The sequence below is a fragment of the Rana temporaria genome, chromosome 6 (assembly GCF_905171775.1).
Source record: "Rana temporaria chromosome 6, aRanTem1.1, whole genome shotgun sequence".
Classification (NCBI taxonomy): Eukaryota; Metazoa; Chordata; class Amphibia; order Anura; family Ranidae; genus Rana; species Rana temporaria.
Genome location: NC_053494.1, coordinates 204,482,820 through 204,501,929, shown reverse-complemented (window position 1 = coordinate 204,501,929; position 19,110 = coordinate 204,482,820). Strand labels below are relative to the sequence as shown.

General features: G+C 46.9%; 1 protein-coding gene across 1 annotated transcript in view; it reads right to left on the bottom strand.

Moving 5' to 3' along the window:
- LOC120944183 (rac GTPase-activating protein 1-like) overlaps positions 1-11,724 on the bottom strand; it is a 113,448-nt gene extending 101,724 nt beyond the window's left edge. Inside the window, exon 1 of the mRNA XM_040358124.1 lies at positions 11,488-11,724. Within this exon, the coding sequence (XP_040214058.1) occupies positions 11,488-11,561 (74 nt within the window). The 5' untranslated portion in view covers positions 11,562-11,724. The remainder of the gene's footprint in view (positions 1-11,487) is intronic.
- Positions 11,725-19,110: the final 7,386 nt, after the last annotated feature.

The window sequence follows — 19,110 nt, the reverse complement described above, 5'->3', positions numbered from 1 at the left end:
AGACAGAGCTAGAGCGAGACTTCATCATAGGCCCCTTCACCACACCCCCCTTCAGCACCTGGAGAGTCAGCCCTATTGGGCTTGTCAAGGGCAAGTTTTCAAATAAAACACGTTTAGTTTACGATCTGTCTGCGCCTCATTCTTCCCCCACCCCCAGCCTGAACTCCTTGATCCCCTCGGAGGAGTTCTCCCTAAAATACGCGTCCGTAGACATGGCAATCCAAGCCATAATCAAAACCGGCACGGGCACCTGGCTCTCCAAGGCCGACATCTCAGATGCCTTTAAACTCCTGCCTATCCACCCGTCCCTCTGGTGTTGGCATGGCATGAAATGGAGAGAGTCATACTACTTCGCCACCAAGCTGACGTTTGGCTCCAAGTCTAGTCCCTGGCTCTTCGACACCTTCGCACAGACTCTCACCTGGATACTCGTGCACCAAGCCCAGTGTCAAGAAGTCATCCACTACTTGGATGACTTTTTGCTAATTGAACAACCCGACACGCCTCCAGGAGACCTCCAAAAGTTGAGACTCGTCTTCAAAAATCTCAACGTCCCCCTCGCAGAACACAAAGTAGAAGGCCCAGCACACTCCATTACCTTCCTCGGAGTTAATCTGGATACCACCTCCATGCAAGCCAGCCTCCCCCCCGACAAACTGACCCGCATCAGGGCAGTCCTCCATAGTTTCACCCAAACGCAGGGCTGCACCAGGAAGCAGCTGCAGTCCCTCCTGGGAATGCTAAACTTTGCGGTAAGGATCATCCCTCAGGGCCGATCCTTCGTGTCACGCCTTCTGGTCTTCCTTTCCCATGCACAGGACCCTGATCAGATTCTCATATTGGATACCGCAGCCTTAGCGGACCTCTCGATGTGGGAAGAATTTCTCACCAACTGGAACGGTATATCGATGTTTATACCGTCAGTGTCTCCCCTTTCCCCACAAATAGTGACCGACGCCGCAGCTTCCACAGGTTTTGCAGCTATTTTTGGCCACCACTGGTTCGCAGGACCGTGGCCGCCAGAAATACTAGCGATCCCGGGCTTCACCCAGACGTCCTCCTTGTTCGAGTTGTACCCAATCGTAGCAGCCGCCCAACTCTGGGGCCACAGCTGGGCTGGACAAACTGTTACCTTCACCACCGACAACCAGGCCACAGCCGACATTATTAACAAGGGCAGGTCCAGGTCTCTTGTTATTATGTCCTTCCTACGTCGGCTAGTGCAACTGTCCTTGCTACACCAATTCAATGTGCATTGTACCTTCCTCCCCGGCAAGTGTAATCTCGCCGCAGACGCCTTGTCCCGCTTTAATTATGCCTCTTTTTTCCAGCAGAAACCCGCAGCCGATCCATCTTCAGCCCCTATCCCTCCTTGGTCTCAACTGACCCTGGACTGACACAGCACCTACAGCAAGCTACCCAGCTGATCAACCAGTCTCTCTCCCGCAATACCCTCAAAGCCTATCACACAGCTTGGGACACCTTTACCAAGTTCTTGACGCGCCACTCCGCTAACACCACCCCGAGTGTCAAGCACGTATTGGCCTTCATCTCCTACTGTCACACTTGCCAGTCCCTTTCATACAACACCATCCGTCTCTACCTGGCTGGCGTCCAGCACTTTCTGGCCTTACACGATCCGGTGAAGCCTTCGCTGTTTACGTCCCACGCAGTCAAAGCTGCCCTACGCGCAGTCCGGAAGCAACAACCAGTCGTCAACGCCAAACGCCTGCCCATTACCAGCACCATATTTAGAGACCTGTCTACCATCCTCGCCACATCCCCGTTTGGCCTCCTGCCTAGCTTGGTCATACAAGCGGCTATCTACCTAGCGTATTATGGTTTCCTCCGACCCAGCGAGTTTGCCTTCAACAGCCCTGCCGGCCAAGTCCTATGCAGACGACACTTGGTCCGCCATCAAGACCGCTTCACGCTTCACCTCACTACCACCAAAACACAGCAATCAGGCCCCGGCTTAGACATCGCCATTTACAAGACAGGTAACGCCTGGTGCCCAGTGACCGTGTTGGACCGCCTACTCTTACTTTTGCCAGCCCAATCAGACTCTGCTCCTCTACTCCCCTTTCCGGACAAACCTCTGAACACCAGCCAGTTCATTAAACACGTGAGGATCCTCCTTCGGACTCTGCACCTCAATCCTACCCAGTATTCGGGCCACTCCTTTCGTATCGGAGCAGCCTCAACCGCCTCGCGACACGGGGTCCCCGACCATATCATTAAGAAACTAGGCAGGTGGAAGTCTGCCTGCTTTGCTAGGTACATTCCTGACCCTCAGGCGGAGATGGCACAAGCCTTCGCCAAACTTGCTCACTAATCTTCTGACTCAATAAAAACTATAACCCTACCTGAATGTTTTGCCCCCTTATTCTGGCGTACCGTCCATTAGGGCCAGCGCACACTTCAGGTCCATTGTATGTTGTGAGTCCTAGTCAGTCTGTGTCCATGTCCGTGTCGGCCGTAGGGCTCCAACCATAAGTAATAAGGCCGAGCAGCGGCCTGTGTTTATGGGAGGAGCCCGGGGAGCCTATATAATCTCCTCGCCTCCCTCCAGGCTCCGTCGGCTTCCTGTCTCAGCACGAGACTTCCGGCGCACTTCGCCCACCCCCCCATCCCATTTCACAGGAATTCCCAGGTTCATTCCTCTCCACAACATCTATCATTTAACAGGGTATGCCCCCTTATTCTGGCGTACCGTCCATTAGGGCCAGCGCACACTTCAGGTCCATTGTATGTTGTGAGTCCTAGTCAGTCTGTGTCCATGTCCGTGTCGGCCGTAGGGCTCCAACCATAAATATATATATATATATGTCGACAGCATGGCACGGACAGGCAGAAGGACGTATATATACGTCCCCTTTAAGAAGCCGGCATTGTGGACGCGCGTGCCTGCCGGGAGCGCTGTGACTCTGACCGCGGGTCCCGCGGACTCGATGTTTGCGGGCATACCTGTGATCGTGTCACGGTGAGGAAGAAGGGGGGGGAAATACTGATGTAAACAAGCATTTCCCCAGTCTTCGTAGTGACAGGACACTGATCACAGCACCCTGTAACCGGAAGCAGTGATCAGTGTCATGTCACACATAGCCCATCCCCCCTACAGTTAGAACACATGCCTAGGCACACTTAACCCCTTCACTGCCATTTTCACAGTAATCTGTGCATTTTTATAGCGCTGACCACTCAATAAAATGACAATGGTCCCAAAAATGTGTCCGCGATAAAGTAGACCTCGGTGAGGTCAACCAAAGCCAATATCTGTCCTTGGGGGTCCAAATCCCTTAGGTACAAGACCACTTAGATCCACCTGTGGCCCACCAGTCTCACTCCTCTTGCTCTTGTATTCTCTAAATTCCAGTTACCGTATTTATCGGGGTAATGCGCGCTCCGGCGTATAGCGTGCACCCCTAAAGTGGACCCGACATTCCTGCAATTTTTTTTTTAGTACTTACAGTTTTGGTGTCTGGCGCGGCGTCCATCGGCGGCCTCGTCGGGTCCGGCGTCCGTCTGTGGCTTCGGGTGTCCTCTTCGTCGGGTCCGGCGTCCTTCCCGCTCGATCCCCGCGCCGAGTTTGAATACTGCGCCGGCAAATACCGAGCGCAGTACACTCGTGTATAGTCGGGCAGGCTCGGCTACTCTCGCGCTCACGTCCTGTACGTCCAGGACGTGAGCGCCGAGCCTGCCCGACTATACACGAGTGTACTGCGCACGGTATATGCCAGCGCAGTATTCAAACTCGGCGCGGGAAAGCGGGTATCGGCGCATACCGCGCACCCAGGATTTTGCCCTGATTTTCAGGGCAAAAAGTGCGCGGTATACGCCGATAAATACGGTACACAGACCACAGCAGTAGCCAGTTCTGGATAATGAGCTCCTCCAATGAGGAATGAGGCATCGGCATGCAAATTCTTTCAGAGTCAACCCACCACCCAAATAAAGGCGCCTTCAAAAAAAACACTGGCCTGCTGGCTGTGGCGGGTTCTGTGGCGTCGTCGCGTAGAGGGGACCCGGGAGCCCCACGGCTGATTAGATGCCGCATGCTAAATAGAAGCTGGAATAAGCGGCCGCGGCGCGGCTCATATCTCGCTCCCCCCCGCCACTCACAGTAATTTGATTCTGGAATTTGCTTCTACAAAATGCAGTTAAAGCACATTCATTATGGACAGTTAAGATGAAATTGGACAAGTTCCTTGAGGAAAGCTGCACATATAGTTATTGGATTCTGTAGGTTATATTAATGCACTCAATGAATAAACAGTTTAGCCGCTCAGAATTTTTCCTTCGCTTTCAACTGCCTTCAGAGTTAAGGAAACATTAAGTGTTGCGCTCTGATCTGATTTTCAGCCGGGAAAACTGGCTGGGGATTAAAGCTGAACTCCAGGCAGATATTAAAAGCGCCAATTAATACTGTTATGTATTAATTAAAAATCCTTAAACATATCCTAAAAACGCAACTAGTTTCAAGTGCAGCTAAACCCAAATGATATAAATTGAAAGCTGAAGTTTAATCTGCTTATATTTTGCCTCCCCAATTTCCATCCTTCTCCCCCCCTTTAATCAACATGCTAAAGACATTTTTATCTAAAAATTTTTTTATTACAAATTAAACATTTTGGACCCCCCAGTGATACTGGGCCATATTCTGAGTAAGGATACGATGGAGAATCTCAGGAAACACCGTTGTATCTCTCTTTTTTGGCCCGTGTATCTATGCGACTGATTCTTAGAATCATTTTCGCATAGATACACTTAAGATCCGCCATCTGTAAGTCACTTACACTGTCGGATCTTAAATGTAATTACTCCACCCGCCGCTAGATGGCGTTTACGTTCAGGTCTCATTTGTTTATGCAAATGAGCCTGATACGCCGATTCCCGAACGAATTCGCGTTGCGTAACCGTCGCTAACGTCGTTTGCGTAAGCGTAAACTTACCCCTGCTATATGAGGGGTAAGTTTACGCCAGTCCCACGTAGGCCATGTTAAGTATGGCGTCGGGTCCGCGTCGTGTTTTTCAGTCGGCTGCGTCGTTTCCCTAAGTCGTTCTTGAATACGACTTTACGTCAATGACGCACACGTCGGCGTCATTGACGTTTTACGCCGAGAACTGGAGCATGCGCACTGGGCTATTTTAAGCCCGGCGCATGCGCAGTTCGTTAGAATCGGGGGCGCTCTTAATTTAAATGGAAGCCGCCCCCTTGGAGATACGCGTGGCTACGCCGGGCCATTTACACTCCGCCGCCCCAAACTACGGAGCAAGTGTTTGGGGAATACAGCACTTGCTCCTGTAGGTTGGGGCGGCGGAGTGTAAATAGCTTATGCGCCGCCCGCGGGAAATCTAGGAGAATATGGCCCACTATCACTGGCCCGGATTCAGATACATTTGTGTATCTTTCGGCGGGCGTAGCGTATCTCAGATACACTACACCGCCGTAACTTACAGCGGCAGGTCCTGTATTCAGAAAGAATTAGCGTTGTAAGTTACCGCGCCTAATTCAAATGTGGATGATGTGGGCGTGTATTATTTAAATTACTTGTGACCCCACGTAATTGACGTTTTTTTCCCCGAACAGCGCATGCGCCGTCCGTGAACATTTCCAAGTGTGCATGCTCCAAATTACGCAGCAAACTGTCAATGCTTTCGACGTGAACGTAACTTACGTACAGCCCTATTCGCGAACTACTTACGCAGATGACGTAAAATACGACACTGTTCGTACGTTTCCGACGTCCATACCTAACATGACTTACCCCTGCTTTATAAGGGGTAACTTTACGCCGGAAAAAGCCTTACGTAAACGACGTAAAAAAATGCGCTGGGCGGACGTATGTTTCTGAATCGGCGTATCTACCTAATTTGCATATTCGACACGTAAATATACGGAAGCGCCAACTAGCGGTCAGCGTAAATATGCACCCTAAGATACGACAGTGTAAGAGACTTACGCCAGCCGTATCTTAGTAAATTTCTGGCGTATCTTGCTTTCTGAATACAGAAAGAAGATACGCCGGCGCTTCGTAGAACTTACGCGGCGTATCAATAGATACGCCGACGTAAAGACTATCTGAATCCGGGCCACTAAGTCCAAAATGTAATTTGTAACGAAAAATTGTGCTTCCCTATGCAATGCTATCAGATCCTGGCTGGTGGGAGGGGCTACAGGGTGCTGTACATAGCTCCCTGAAAACATCACAGCCCCCCACTCCGCTTCAGCACTCTCAAGTCTTAAAGGGGTTGTAAAGGTAGAATTTTTTTCTCCTAAATATCTTCCTTTACCTTAGTGCAGTCCTCCTTCACTTACCTCATCCTTCCATTTTGCTTTTAAGTGTCCTTATTTCTTCTGAGAAATCCTCACTTCCCGTTCTTCTGTCTGTATCTCCACACAGTAATGCAAGGCTTTCTCCCTGGTGTGAAGTGTCGTTCTCGTCCCCTCCCTTGAACTACAGGAGAGTCAGGACGCCCACTAACACACAGCTCCTTTCTCTATCTGCGACGTAGAGAGCGTCCTGACTCTCCTGTAGTCCAAGGGAGGGGGCGAGCACGACACTCCACACCAGGGAGAAAGCCTTGCATTACTGTGTGGAGTTACAGACAGAAGAACAGGAAGTGAGGATTTCTCAGAAGAAATAAGGACATTTAAAAGCAAAATGGAAGGATGAGGTAAGTGAAGGAGGACTGCACTAAGGTAAAGGAAGATATTTAGAAAAACAAATTGTATCTTTACAACCCCTTTAAAGCGGGGGTTCACCCTTAGAGGGCACTTTTCCCCCTTAGATTCCTGCTCGTTTTTACTAGGGGAATCGGCTATTTATTTTAAAATATGTGCAGTACTTACCCGCTTACGAGATGCATCCTCTCCGTCGCTTCCGGGTATGGGCTTCGGGAGCGGGCGTTTCTTCTTGATTGACAGGCTTCCGAGAGGCTTCCGACGGTCGCATCCATCGCGTCACGATTTTCCGAAAGAAGCCGAACATCGGTGCGCAGGCGCAGTATAGAGCCGCACCGACGTTCGGCTTCTTTCGGCTACGAGTGACGCGACGGATGCGACCGTCGGAAGCCTCTCGGAAGGCTGTCACTCAAGAAGGAACGCCCGCTCCCGAAGACCCATACCCGGAAGCGACGGAAGAAGATGCAGCTCGAAAACGGGTAAGTACTGCTCATATTTTAATACAAATAGCCGATTCCCCTAGACCGAATGAGCAGGAATCTAAGGGGAGAAATTTTTTTTTTTTACAAATGGGTGAACTCCCGCTTTAAGCAGTGGGCTGGCTCTTGGGAGGAGTTATGCAAATATTTCACACAGCGGAAGCCGATCAGTGGGCGCACGGTACCCAACGATCATCAGGCAGAGACACAGAACTTGGAGAAAAGGGATGGAGTTTGTGTCTCTGCAAAGTAGGGAATAATAATAATAATAATAATAATATTAATATACAGGATTTATATAGCGCCAACAGTTTGCGCAGCGCTTTACAACATCAGGGAAGACAGTACAGTCACAATACAATTCAATACAGGAAGGATCAGAGGGCCCTGCTCGTTAGAGCTTACAATCTAGAAGGGAGGGTCAAGGAATACATTTCATCTCTTCCCATAGTAAAAGCACCTCACACCTTAACCCTTTGATTGCCCTTGATCAAGGGTGTCAAACTCAATTTCATCTTGGGCCGCATCAGCATTACGATTGCCCTCAAAAGGACCGATTGTATCTGTAAGATTAGATGTCCAGCACATCCCCTCCCCTTACATTAGATGTCAAGAGCCACCCCACCATCAGAAGTTGAGTCCCCCCACTCTCCCTTTCATCACAGTGCACCCCCCATTCCTTATGCTGCTGCTGGGAAGAAGCTGGATGCATTGCTTTAAAGCAAAAAGTAAGGGTCTGGAGCAGGACCAGAGGAGGGCTGGAGCTGCAGGAGAGGTGCGAGGGCCGGATTTGGCCCGCAGGCCTTGTGATTGACACCTGTGCCCTAGATGATGACCCCTTCTCAGCCATTGTCATTAGTACAGTGACAGTGCATATTTTTTTCAGCCCTGATCACTATATTAGTTGGTTCCCAAAAAGTGTCAGTATGTCCGGCGCAATATCGCAGACCCGCTATAAGTCATTAATTGTCACCATTACTAGTAAAGAATAAATCAAAATTCATACACATAATAATAATAATACTACACAATTTATATAGCGCCAACAGTTTACACAACGCTTTACAATGCGCAGGTGGGACAATTATATATATACATATACACATACACATATATATATATATATATATATATATATATATATATATATATATATATATATATATATATATATATATATATATATATATATATATATATACACACACACACACACACACACACACACACACAAAAAACCAAAAAAATTTATCTATCCCAGTTGGTAGACGCTATAACAAATCAATATACACTTAACTTAATGTGTTGTTTTTTTTTTTTGCCAAAAACATGCAGAATACATACTGGCCTAAATTGATGAAGACATTTGAGTTTTTGCAAGGTTTTTAATCGGATGTATTTTATAGCAGAAAGTCTATCTTACACATATTTTATTTATCGTTTGTCTTTTTTTTTTTGTTTATAGAGCATAACATAAAAACTGCAGGAGGTGATCAAATACATTTTATTTAGGTACAGCGTTGCAGGTCTGCACAATTGTCAGTTAAAGCAACGCAGTGCCATATCGCTAAAAATGGCCCGGTCAGGAGTGTAAATCTTCTGGTGGTCAATAAAAAGACCACAAAAATAAATCTAAATATGTGAAAAAAGTGTAAAAGATTATTATGAAACCTTCAAAATTTATATAAAAGTGACAATCAATAAAATTAAATTACCCCAAGAGAAATATATATATATATATATATATATATATTCTATGGCCCAGATTCACGTAGGAGATACAACGGCGTATCTCTGAGTCTGAGTCGTCGCATCTTGGCGCCTGATTCAAAGAATCAGATACGCCAGAATTTTTCTAAGATACGACCAGCGTAAGTCGCTTACGCCGTGGTATCTTAACTGCATATTTACGCTGGCCGCTAGGGGCGTGTACGCTGATTTACGCCTAGAATATGTAAATCAGCTAGATATGCCAATTCACGAACGCACGCCCGGCCGTCGCATTACAGATACGCCGTTTACGTTAGGCTTTTTCCGGCGTAAAGTTACCCCTGCTATATGAGGCGTATCCTATGTTAAGTATGGACGTCGGGCCAGCGTCGAATTTTCCGTCGATTACGTTGTTTGCGTAAGTCGTTCGCGAATAGGGCTGTGCGTCATTTACGTTCACGTCGAAAGCATTGGCTTTTTGCGGGTTCATTTGGAGCATGCGCACTGGGATACTTTCGCGGACGGCCCATGCGCCGTTCGTAAAAAGCGTCATTTACGTGGGGGTCACAATACATTAACGTAAAACACGCCCACATGTTCCATATTTGAATTAGGCGGGCTTACGCCGGCCTATTTACGCTACGCCGCCGCAACTTTGCTTCGGGAATACTGCACTTGCCTGTCAAAGTTGCGGAGGAGTAGCGTAAATAGGATACGTTACGCCCCGCTCGCAAATACGCGCTCCCTACGAGAATCTGGCCCTATATCTCTACTGCCATGACAAATGCTGAATCGATCTTCAAATCATAAAGCGTAAAGCGTAAAATACAAAGTTTAACCACTTCCTGACCTCCTCATGTACATTTACGTCGGCAGAATGGCACGGACAGGCACAATCACGTACCTGTACGTCCTCTGCTAGACGTGGGTGGGGGGTCCGATCGGGACCCCCCCCAGTACATGCGGAGGTCGGGTCCGCTCGGGGAGCGATCCGGGACGACGGCGCGGCTATTTGTTTATAGCCGCTCCGTCGCGATCGCTCCCCGGAGCTGAAGAACGGGGAGAGCCGTGTGTAAACACGGCTTCCCCGTGCTTCACTGTGTCGGCGCATCGATCGAGTGATCCCTTTTATAGGGGAGACACGATCAATGACGTCATTCCTACAGCCACACACCCCTACACTAGTAAACACATACACAGTGATCCCTAACTCCTACAGCGCCCCCTGTGTTTAACTCCCAAACTGCAACTGTCATTTTCACAATAAACAATGCAATTTAAATGCATTTTTTGCTGTGAAAATGACAATGGTCCCAAAAATGTGTCAAAATTGTCCGAAGTGTCCGCCATAATGTCGCAGTCACGAAAAAAATCGCTGATCGCCGGCATTAGTAGTAAAAAAATAATAATAAATAAAAATGCAAAAAAACTATCCCCTATTTTGTAAACGCTATAAATTTTGCGCAAACCAACCGATAAACGATTATTGCGATTTTTTTTACCAAAAATAGGAAGAATACGTATCAGCCTAAACTGAGGAAAAAAAACAATTTTATATATGTTTTTGGGGGATATTTATTACAGCAAAAAGTAAAAAATATTGAATTTTTTTCAAAATTGTCGCTCTATTTTTGTTTATAGCGCAAAAAATAAAAACCGCAGAGGCGATCAAATACCACCAAAAGAAAGCTCTATTTGTGGGGGAAAAAAGACGCCAATTTTGTTTGGGAGCCACGTCGCACGACCGCACAATTGTCTGTTAAAGCGACGCAGTCCCGAGCTGTAAAAACCCCTTGGGTCATGTAGCAGCATATTGGTCCGGTCCTTAAGTGGTTAAAAGGTGAAATCCCTAAATAAAAAATATATAATAATAAAATAAAAAAAGACATTTTTTTTTTTATATATATAATAAATGAATAAATAAATAAATAAATAAATAAATAAATAAATAAATAAATAAATAAAAGGGGACACACACAACACAGATACTGTAAAGAAACTCTCAGGCTTCCAGGCAGAGGAGATTCTAGCAATCTTTATCTGCACAGGTATTGAATCACTTCACAGGATCTGTTTTTTTTTTTTTTGGGGGGGGGGGGTGAGAAAAGGTAAATTCAGCATTTGTTATTGCAAAAAAAATAAAAATGTGTGTGTGTGTATAATATATATATATATATATATATATATATATATATATATATATATATATATATATATATATATATATATATATAAATAAAATGATCATATTTTCTCAGTTGGGCTGAGCCTGGTCTTGATCAACACATCTGGTGTAAAATAAAGGGGGGTGGGGGGTCCTCACAAAATATCCCACTTAGGCCTGGTTCACACTTTTTTGCAGAAACACACTACAGTCCATATAACATGGTTTCCTATGGGTCACATTCAGTGCATTTTATGGAAAGGACCAGGGACTTTTTTTTGGTTCCATAGACTTCAATGGATCAAAAACAACATGTATTGAAAAATGCAAAATGCACCCCGGAATATGCAAACTGCACCCTGCATAGGTGTGAAGCAGGCCTTAGACATTATTGTACTGACCTATTATTTTGGAGCATTTTACATTCCCCGCCTCCCCAGCGCTCTCACCTGTTCATGTCTCCAGCAGGTCCTCCTGCCAATCTCCGCAGAGGCTGGTTGGTGGCGTCAAGTGACCGCAGCATGGTGTGCGCGCCAGTGCCCGCCTGATTTGATCACAGCCTCAGAATACGATGGCGTGAAACGGTTTAGGTGTTGAGATCTAGAAAGCTTTTCCTGCTGCTGGGAGTCGTGTTGGCTGCTAATCAATGGACTGATAATCAATGTATTGCATCTGTTGGTAATAGGCAGGAGAAGGGGCTGGTAGGGATATACAAATGAGTTTTTCTTAAAGAGACCCTGTCACCTGATCATTTATTTCAATAAAAATCTTCCAAAAAGTTTATATTTTTATTTAATTTCTTTTATTGATTTCGGTATAGCAGCTGGTGAGGTAGTGCAGGGTAGTTTTTTTATTTTTTTATTTATAAAGTTTATATGTTCATTTAATATGCGTCATACACAGTAGTTTTTGCGTTTTTTTGTACACATGTTTAAAAAAAATCATTTTAGGCCTGAACGTGACCTTCCTTTCCGGCGCCTCGGTGCCCCAGGGAAGATGTGGGAGAATAGAATCAGTTACGCATAGATTTGTATTAGATCTGACCGGCGTAAGTCTCTTACGCCATCGGATCTTAACTGCATATTAACGCTGGCCGCTAGGGGCGTGTATTCTGATTTACGCCTAGAATATGTAAATTAGCTAGATACGTGAATTCACGAACGTACGCCCGGCCGACGCAGTACAGTTACGCCGTTTACGTTAGGCTTTTCCCGGCGTAAAGTTACCCCTGTTATATAAGGCGTATATGCGGCGTACCAATGTTAAGTATGGCCGTCGTTTCCGCGACAAAATTTGAAAAATTTACGTCGTTTGCGTAAGTCGTCCGTGAATGGGGCTGGACGTCATTTATGTTCACGTCGAAACCAATGACGTCCTTGCGGCGTACTTTGGAGCAATGCACACTGGGAAATTCCACGGACGGCGCATGCGCCGTTCGTGAAAAACGCAAATCACGTCGGGTCAGGCCTAATTTACATAACACACGCCCACCTCTTCACAATTTGAATTAGGCGGGCTTACGCCGGCCTATTTACGCTACGCCGCCGCAACTTTCTTTTGAGAATACGGCACTTGCCTGTAAAAGTTGCGGAGGCGTAACGTAAATAGGATACGTTACGCCCGCACAAACATACGCCATTCTACGTGAATCTACCCCAATATGTTTTTTTTCCGTGTCAGCTTTGGGGCGGATGGGATGGAGACAGGGCATGGAGCATGGTGTGACAGGGGTGGTTGCCAGACACTGCTTTGGAACATGCAGTGAGTGGGCACCACCCCCACCCACTATTGCCGGGATGACTGCCTCTCCTGCCCACCTCTTGTTCTGGTCCTGGTGGGGTCCATACTTTTCAGTTTGCAAATGTACAGTTGCATTTCCTGATAGTCTTGATTTAGGTCAAAAAAAGAAACAATGCATTTCCTTTGTTAACATTACTGGGCTAGATTCAGATAGGTCAGCGGATCTTTAGATCCGCGTAACCTATCTGATTTACGTTACACCGCCGCTATTTTTTGAGGCAAGTGCTTTATTCAGAAAGCACTTGCCTTTAAAGTTGCGGCGGCGTAACGTAAATCCCCCGGCGGAATTCAAATTCTGCGGCTAGGGGGAGTGTACTATTTAAATCAGGCGCGTCCCCACGCCGATCGAACAGCGCATGCGTCGTCCGCAAATTTTCCCAGCGTGCATTGCTCCAAATAACGTCGCAAGGACGTCATTGGTTTCAACGTTAACGTAAATTACGTCTGGCCGTATTCGCGAGCGACTTACGCAAACAACGTAAAAAATTCAAAACTCTGCGCGGGAACGACGGCCATACTTAACATAGGATACGCCGCACTTACCCCTGCTATAGAAAGTTACCCCAGGGGTAACTTTCCGCCTGAAAAAGCCGAACGCAAACGACGTAAAAAAAAAGCGCAGGGTGGTCGTTCGTTTCTGAATCGGCATAAATGCTCATTTGCATATTCGATGCGTAAAAGATATGGAAGCGCCACCTAGCGGCCGGCCTGGAATTGCAGCCTAAGATCCGACGGTGTAAGTCACTTACACCTGTCGGATCTTAGGCATATCTATGCGTAACCTGATTCTAGGAATCAGGCGCATAGATACGACGGCCGGACTCAGAGATACGACGGCGTATCAGGAGATACGCCGTCGTATCTTCTTTCTGAATCCGGCCCACAGTGTTTACATATACAGTGGAACCTTGGATTACAAGCATAATCCGTTTCAGGAGAATGCTTGTAATCCAAAGCACTTGCATATCAAAGCGAGTTTCCCCATAGAAGTCAATGGAAACTAAAATAATTTGTTCCGCATTGACTTCTATGGCATGCAATACCGCATGTGGCCAGAGGTGGGGGCGCCGGAGAGCCTCGGAAAAACTCGTAAAGGCTTGGGGAGAGCTCGGCTCAATTTGGAAAACCTTGGAAAGGCTCGGGAGCAGAGTATTTCTGGCTTTTTCTGACCAAGCCATACGATCGGCTCTGCTTGGCTCCGGCGCCCCCGCACCTCTGGCCAAATGCAGTACTGCACGACCCATTAGCTTGAATCCTGCTCATTTTGCGAGACAACACTCGCAAACCGAGTCAGATTTTTTTTTTAAAAAAGTTGCTCTTTATTCAAAAATGCTTGTTAACTACGTTAGTCATAAACCAAGGTTCCACTGTATAAATTTCAATCAAGACATTAACATGAGTTCTATGTGCTGATAACTGGTTGAAACCCCTATACTCATCCATATTTCTTCTTACATTTCATAGTGCAGACACACTGGGCTATCTACACATTGCAGAGACTGGCAGCTGTGGCAGTTGGCATAAAAACCTGGCAGCATTGAAATGGTGATCTGACATGCCATAGATAAGTGGGATCTGACTTGCAGTAGATAAGTAACCATACTAGGAGTAAATGGACATCGTCTCATCTGCTGCACAATCATATTATTTATTATTCCTTGTTTATTATCAAGTCCAGAATTTGCCTCTAACTTAATCAGCGCTCTGGCTGTGGCTTTGAATGTGAAAGGCGAGCCGTGTACGTGTTCTGCCGGAACAGCAGATAACACGCGTGACTCACATAGGGTCAGCGGGGGATCTTCCTTGAAGAGGGGGGTCTGCGCTCCTGGGAAGCTGCAGAAATAAGCCATGTCCTTATCATATTATTGTGATGTTTCATTATTTCCTCTGACTCTGTGGGCCAGATTCTCGTAGACTGGCGTATCTATGCGGCGGCGTAACGTATCCGATTTACGTTACGCCGCCACAAGTTTTTCAGGCAAGTGCTTTATTCACAAAGCACTTGCCTGTAAATTTGCGGCGGCGTAGCGTAAATCACGCGGCGGAATTCAAATTTGGCGGGTAGGGGGCGTGTATCATTTAAATGAAGCGCATCCCCACCCCGAACTAACTGCGCATGCGCCGTCCCTAAAATATCTTAGTGTGCATTGCTCCAAATGACGTCGCAAGGACGTCATTGGTTTCGACGTGAACGTAAATGACGTCCAGCCCCATTCACGGACGACTTGCGCAAACAACGTAACTTTTTAAAATTTTGACGCGGGAACGACGGCCATACTTAACATTGTTGCGCCGCACTTAGGCCACCATATAGCAGGGGCAACATTACGCTGGGAAAAGCCTAACGTAAACATCGTAACTTTACTGCGTCGGCCACGCGTACGTTTGGGAATTCGCGTATCTAGCTAATTTGCATACTCGACGCGGAAATCGACCGAAGCGCCACCTAGCGGGCAAAAAAAAATTGCAGTTACGATCCGACGGCGTAAGAGACATTTACGTCTGTCGGATCTAATGGATATCTATGCGTAACTGATTCTAAGAATCAGTAGCATAGATACGACGGGCCAGATTAGGACTTACGACGGCGTACATGGCGCTGCGCCGTCGTAAGTCCTTTAAGAATCTGGGCCTGTGTTCCTAGAGCATTGCCTGGAGGCCTCTGTTTGATCCAATGCTGTCTCTGTTAGACTCTTGCTTCTTAGACAATTGATTTGGTATCCTGCTTAGGGATGAGTTGGTTTTTAGAGGGGTCTATAAGACCCAGCAAGGAGATGGATTCATTTATGGACTAATATACTGTAGACAGGTGCTTGGCTAAGAATGGAGAGTGGGAGAAACACTGGCTACAGCTGCTCTCTGTGGCTGCTGCCCTGTGGTTCTGAACTGGTTAACAGATATATTGTCAAAAATATTGGGACACCTGCCTATACACGCACATGAACTTTAACCACTTAACCCCCGGGCCATATTGCTGGTCAAAGACCAGAGCACTTTTTGCGATTCGGCACTGCGTCGCTTTAACTGACAATTGCGCGGTCCTGCGACGTGGCTCCCAAACAAAATTGGCGTCCTTTTTTTTCCCACAAATAGAGCTTTCTTTTGGTGGTATTTGATCACCTCTGCGTTTTTTAGTTTTTGCTCTATAAACAAAAAAAGAGCGACAATTTTGAAAAAAATGAATATTTTTTACTTTTTACCATAATAAATATCCCCCAAAAATATATAAAAAAATAATAATTTCCTCAGTTTAGGCCGATACGTATTCTTCTACATATTTTTCGTAAAAAAAAAAAACGCAATAAACGTTTATTGATTGGTTTGCGCAAAAGTTATAGCGTTTACAAAATAGGGGATAGTTTTATGGCATTTTTATTAATATTTTTTTTTAACTAGTAATGGCGGCGATCAGCGGTTTTTTTCGGTACTGCGACATTATGGCGGACACTTCTGACAAGTTTTTGGGACCATTGGCATTTTTATAGCGATCAGTGCTATAAAAATGCATTGGATTACTATAAAAATTCCACTGGCAGGGAAGGGGTAACACTAGGGGGCGGGAAAGGGGTTAAGTTTGTTCCCAGGGTGTGTTCTAACTGGACTGACATGGGGAAATGACTGATCGCTGTTCATATATTGTATGAACAGACGGTCAGGCATTTCTCCCCCTGACAGGACCGGGAGCTGTGTGTTTACACACACAGCTCCCGGTCCTCGCTCTGTAACGAGCAATCGCGGGTGCCGGCGGCAATCGCGCCCGCCAGGCACCCGCACAGGAGTCAGAGACGAGCGGGGGGCACGTGCACGCGCCTCCGGCGGTGCGCATGCGCCCCTAGTGGCCGCAAAGAGAGCCGACGTTATTGTATGGGCTCTCGCGCAGAGGAGCCGACCTGCCACCGTAGAACTACGGCGGCTGGTCTTTAAGTAGTTAATGGCATCCCAGTCTTAGTCCATTGGATTCAATATTGAGTTGGCCCACCCTTTGCAGCTATAACAGCTTCAACTCTTCTGGGAAGGCCGCCCACAAGGTTTTGGAGTGTGTCTATGGGAATGTTTGACCATTCTTCCAGAAGCGCATTTGTGAAGTCAGGCACTGATGTTGGACGTTGGGCGTGTATCAATGGGGGTGGAGAGCTCCTAGTATCATGCGTGCCAAGCCTCACGCTCAATGCATTTCACGCTCGTGCACGCGTCATCAGGAAAATGTAATACTTTTCCTGATGACGCGCGCACGAGCGTTAAATGCATTGAAAGTGAGGCTTGGCACGCATGATACTAGGAGCTCTCCACCCCCATTGATGCAGCTGAGGCGCACACCGCGTCATTTGTATCACACGCCTGTGACGAACCGGCCTCTGCCTTCCCTCAAGCTGCGCTGCAAACTTGCTGTACCTGACACAAGTTACAAGTCTTGAAAGTGATTTTAACCGATTAAAAAGACTGTATCCCACTTTTTTTGCCTCTCTGTGGCTCCATTTCTGATGGAGCCAAAACCTTGCAGATTGAAAGGGTGCCACGGATGTATATGGTTATGCTTACTAAAGAATTTATTCTCACATTATAATTGATTGAAGTAAAGTACTGCCAATATCTGGAATCAGTGATTTTAGCCTGTGTGAGGCTTGAAGGAGGAAATACCTACGGAGGAAATTTTCCTTTATATGCCTGGTGGTCATTCTATGGCCTTGAACAAGAGAATAACTAGGGGCAAGTTGTTGGACTTTTCAGTGCCTGAAAAGTCCAACAACTTGCCCCTAGTTATTCTCTTGTTCATATGTATTAGGACGCGGCACTCTTGTACAATTCAATATCCACATATTTTCACCTTCCCTTTTTTCCATTCTATGGCCTTGGATATCTGGTGAGCACAATTATAAGGCACTTCGGGTGAAGTTCTTTGATTGAAGCACGTTTCACTTTTAGGAAGCACGGTGTTGGAGTATTAGAAGACCCAAATTATTATATTGTTTATATATTATCCATATAGACATCTAATTTTTTGTTGACACTATGCACTATTTAATAATTGAATTAATTTATTTATTGGTTAATGCCTACATTCCTGTTTCGCCCTTTCGCTTTTTTCTATAAAGCTACTGTTGTGTACTAAGAAATGCTTTCAGTGAATTTGTGTTATATTGTACGTTTGTGCACTCAACCTGGTGTGTCAGAAGAGCTAAGGTTCTTGAGAAGGTTGAGGAAAAGAACATCCTACCACTGCACATCACCCTGAACACACCATCCCCACCACGTGAAACATGGTGGTGGCAGCATCATGTGGTGCGGATGCTTTTCTTCAGCAGGGACAGGGAAGCTGGTCAGAGTTGATGGGAAGATGGATGGATAAATACAGGGCAATCTTACTGTACCTGATGCCGAGAATGTGTTTCCAGCACGACAGCATCGCGCTGATTCTCGGCGACAGGATGCCGACATCTCGCACTCGCTGGAATAGACAAGGCACATTCCAGCGAGCGCGTCATAGAAGCGACCGGAGATCCGACTTGGATTCCCGCCAATTCTAGCTGCAGCGTTTGGTATGCATTCTGAGAAGGAACTCCACACCAAATTTTAAATAAAAAACGGGCATGGGTTCCCCCCCCCAGGAGCATACCAGGCCCTTAGGTCTGGTATGGGTTGTAGGGAGACCCCCCCTATGCCGAAAAGCCAACGTGGGGGGTCCCCCACAATCCATATCAGACCCATATCCAAAGCACGCTGCCCGGCCGGTCAGGAATGGGGGTGGGGACGAGCGAGCGCCCCCCCCTCCTGAGCCATACCAGGCCGCATGCCCTCAACATGGGGGGGTTGGGTGCTCTGGGGCAGGGGGGCACACTGTGGCCCCCCCACCCCAGAGCACCCTGTCCCCATGTTGATAAGGACAGGGCCTCTTCCCGACAACCCTGGCCGTTGGTTGTCGGGGTCTGCGGGCGGAGGGCTTATCGGAATCTGGGAGCCCCCTTAAATAAGGGGGCCCCCAGATACCAGCCCCCCACCCTAAGTGAATGAATATGGGGTACATCGTACCCCTACCCATTCACCTGGAGGCAAAGTGTAAAAGTAAATAAACACACGACACAGGGTTTTTAAAATAATTTATTAGTCTGCTCCGGGGGCCCCCCCTGTCTTCTTTAGCTCTTTTACCAGGGGGGCCTTCTTCTTCACCGCCATCTGGTTCTCTTCCGCTCACCGGCGGGTCTTCTCCGCTCTCCGGGGGTCTTCTCTGCTCTCAAGGGGTCTTCTTCTATCTTCTCCGCTCTTGGGGGGTCTTC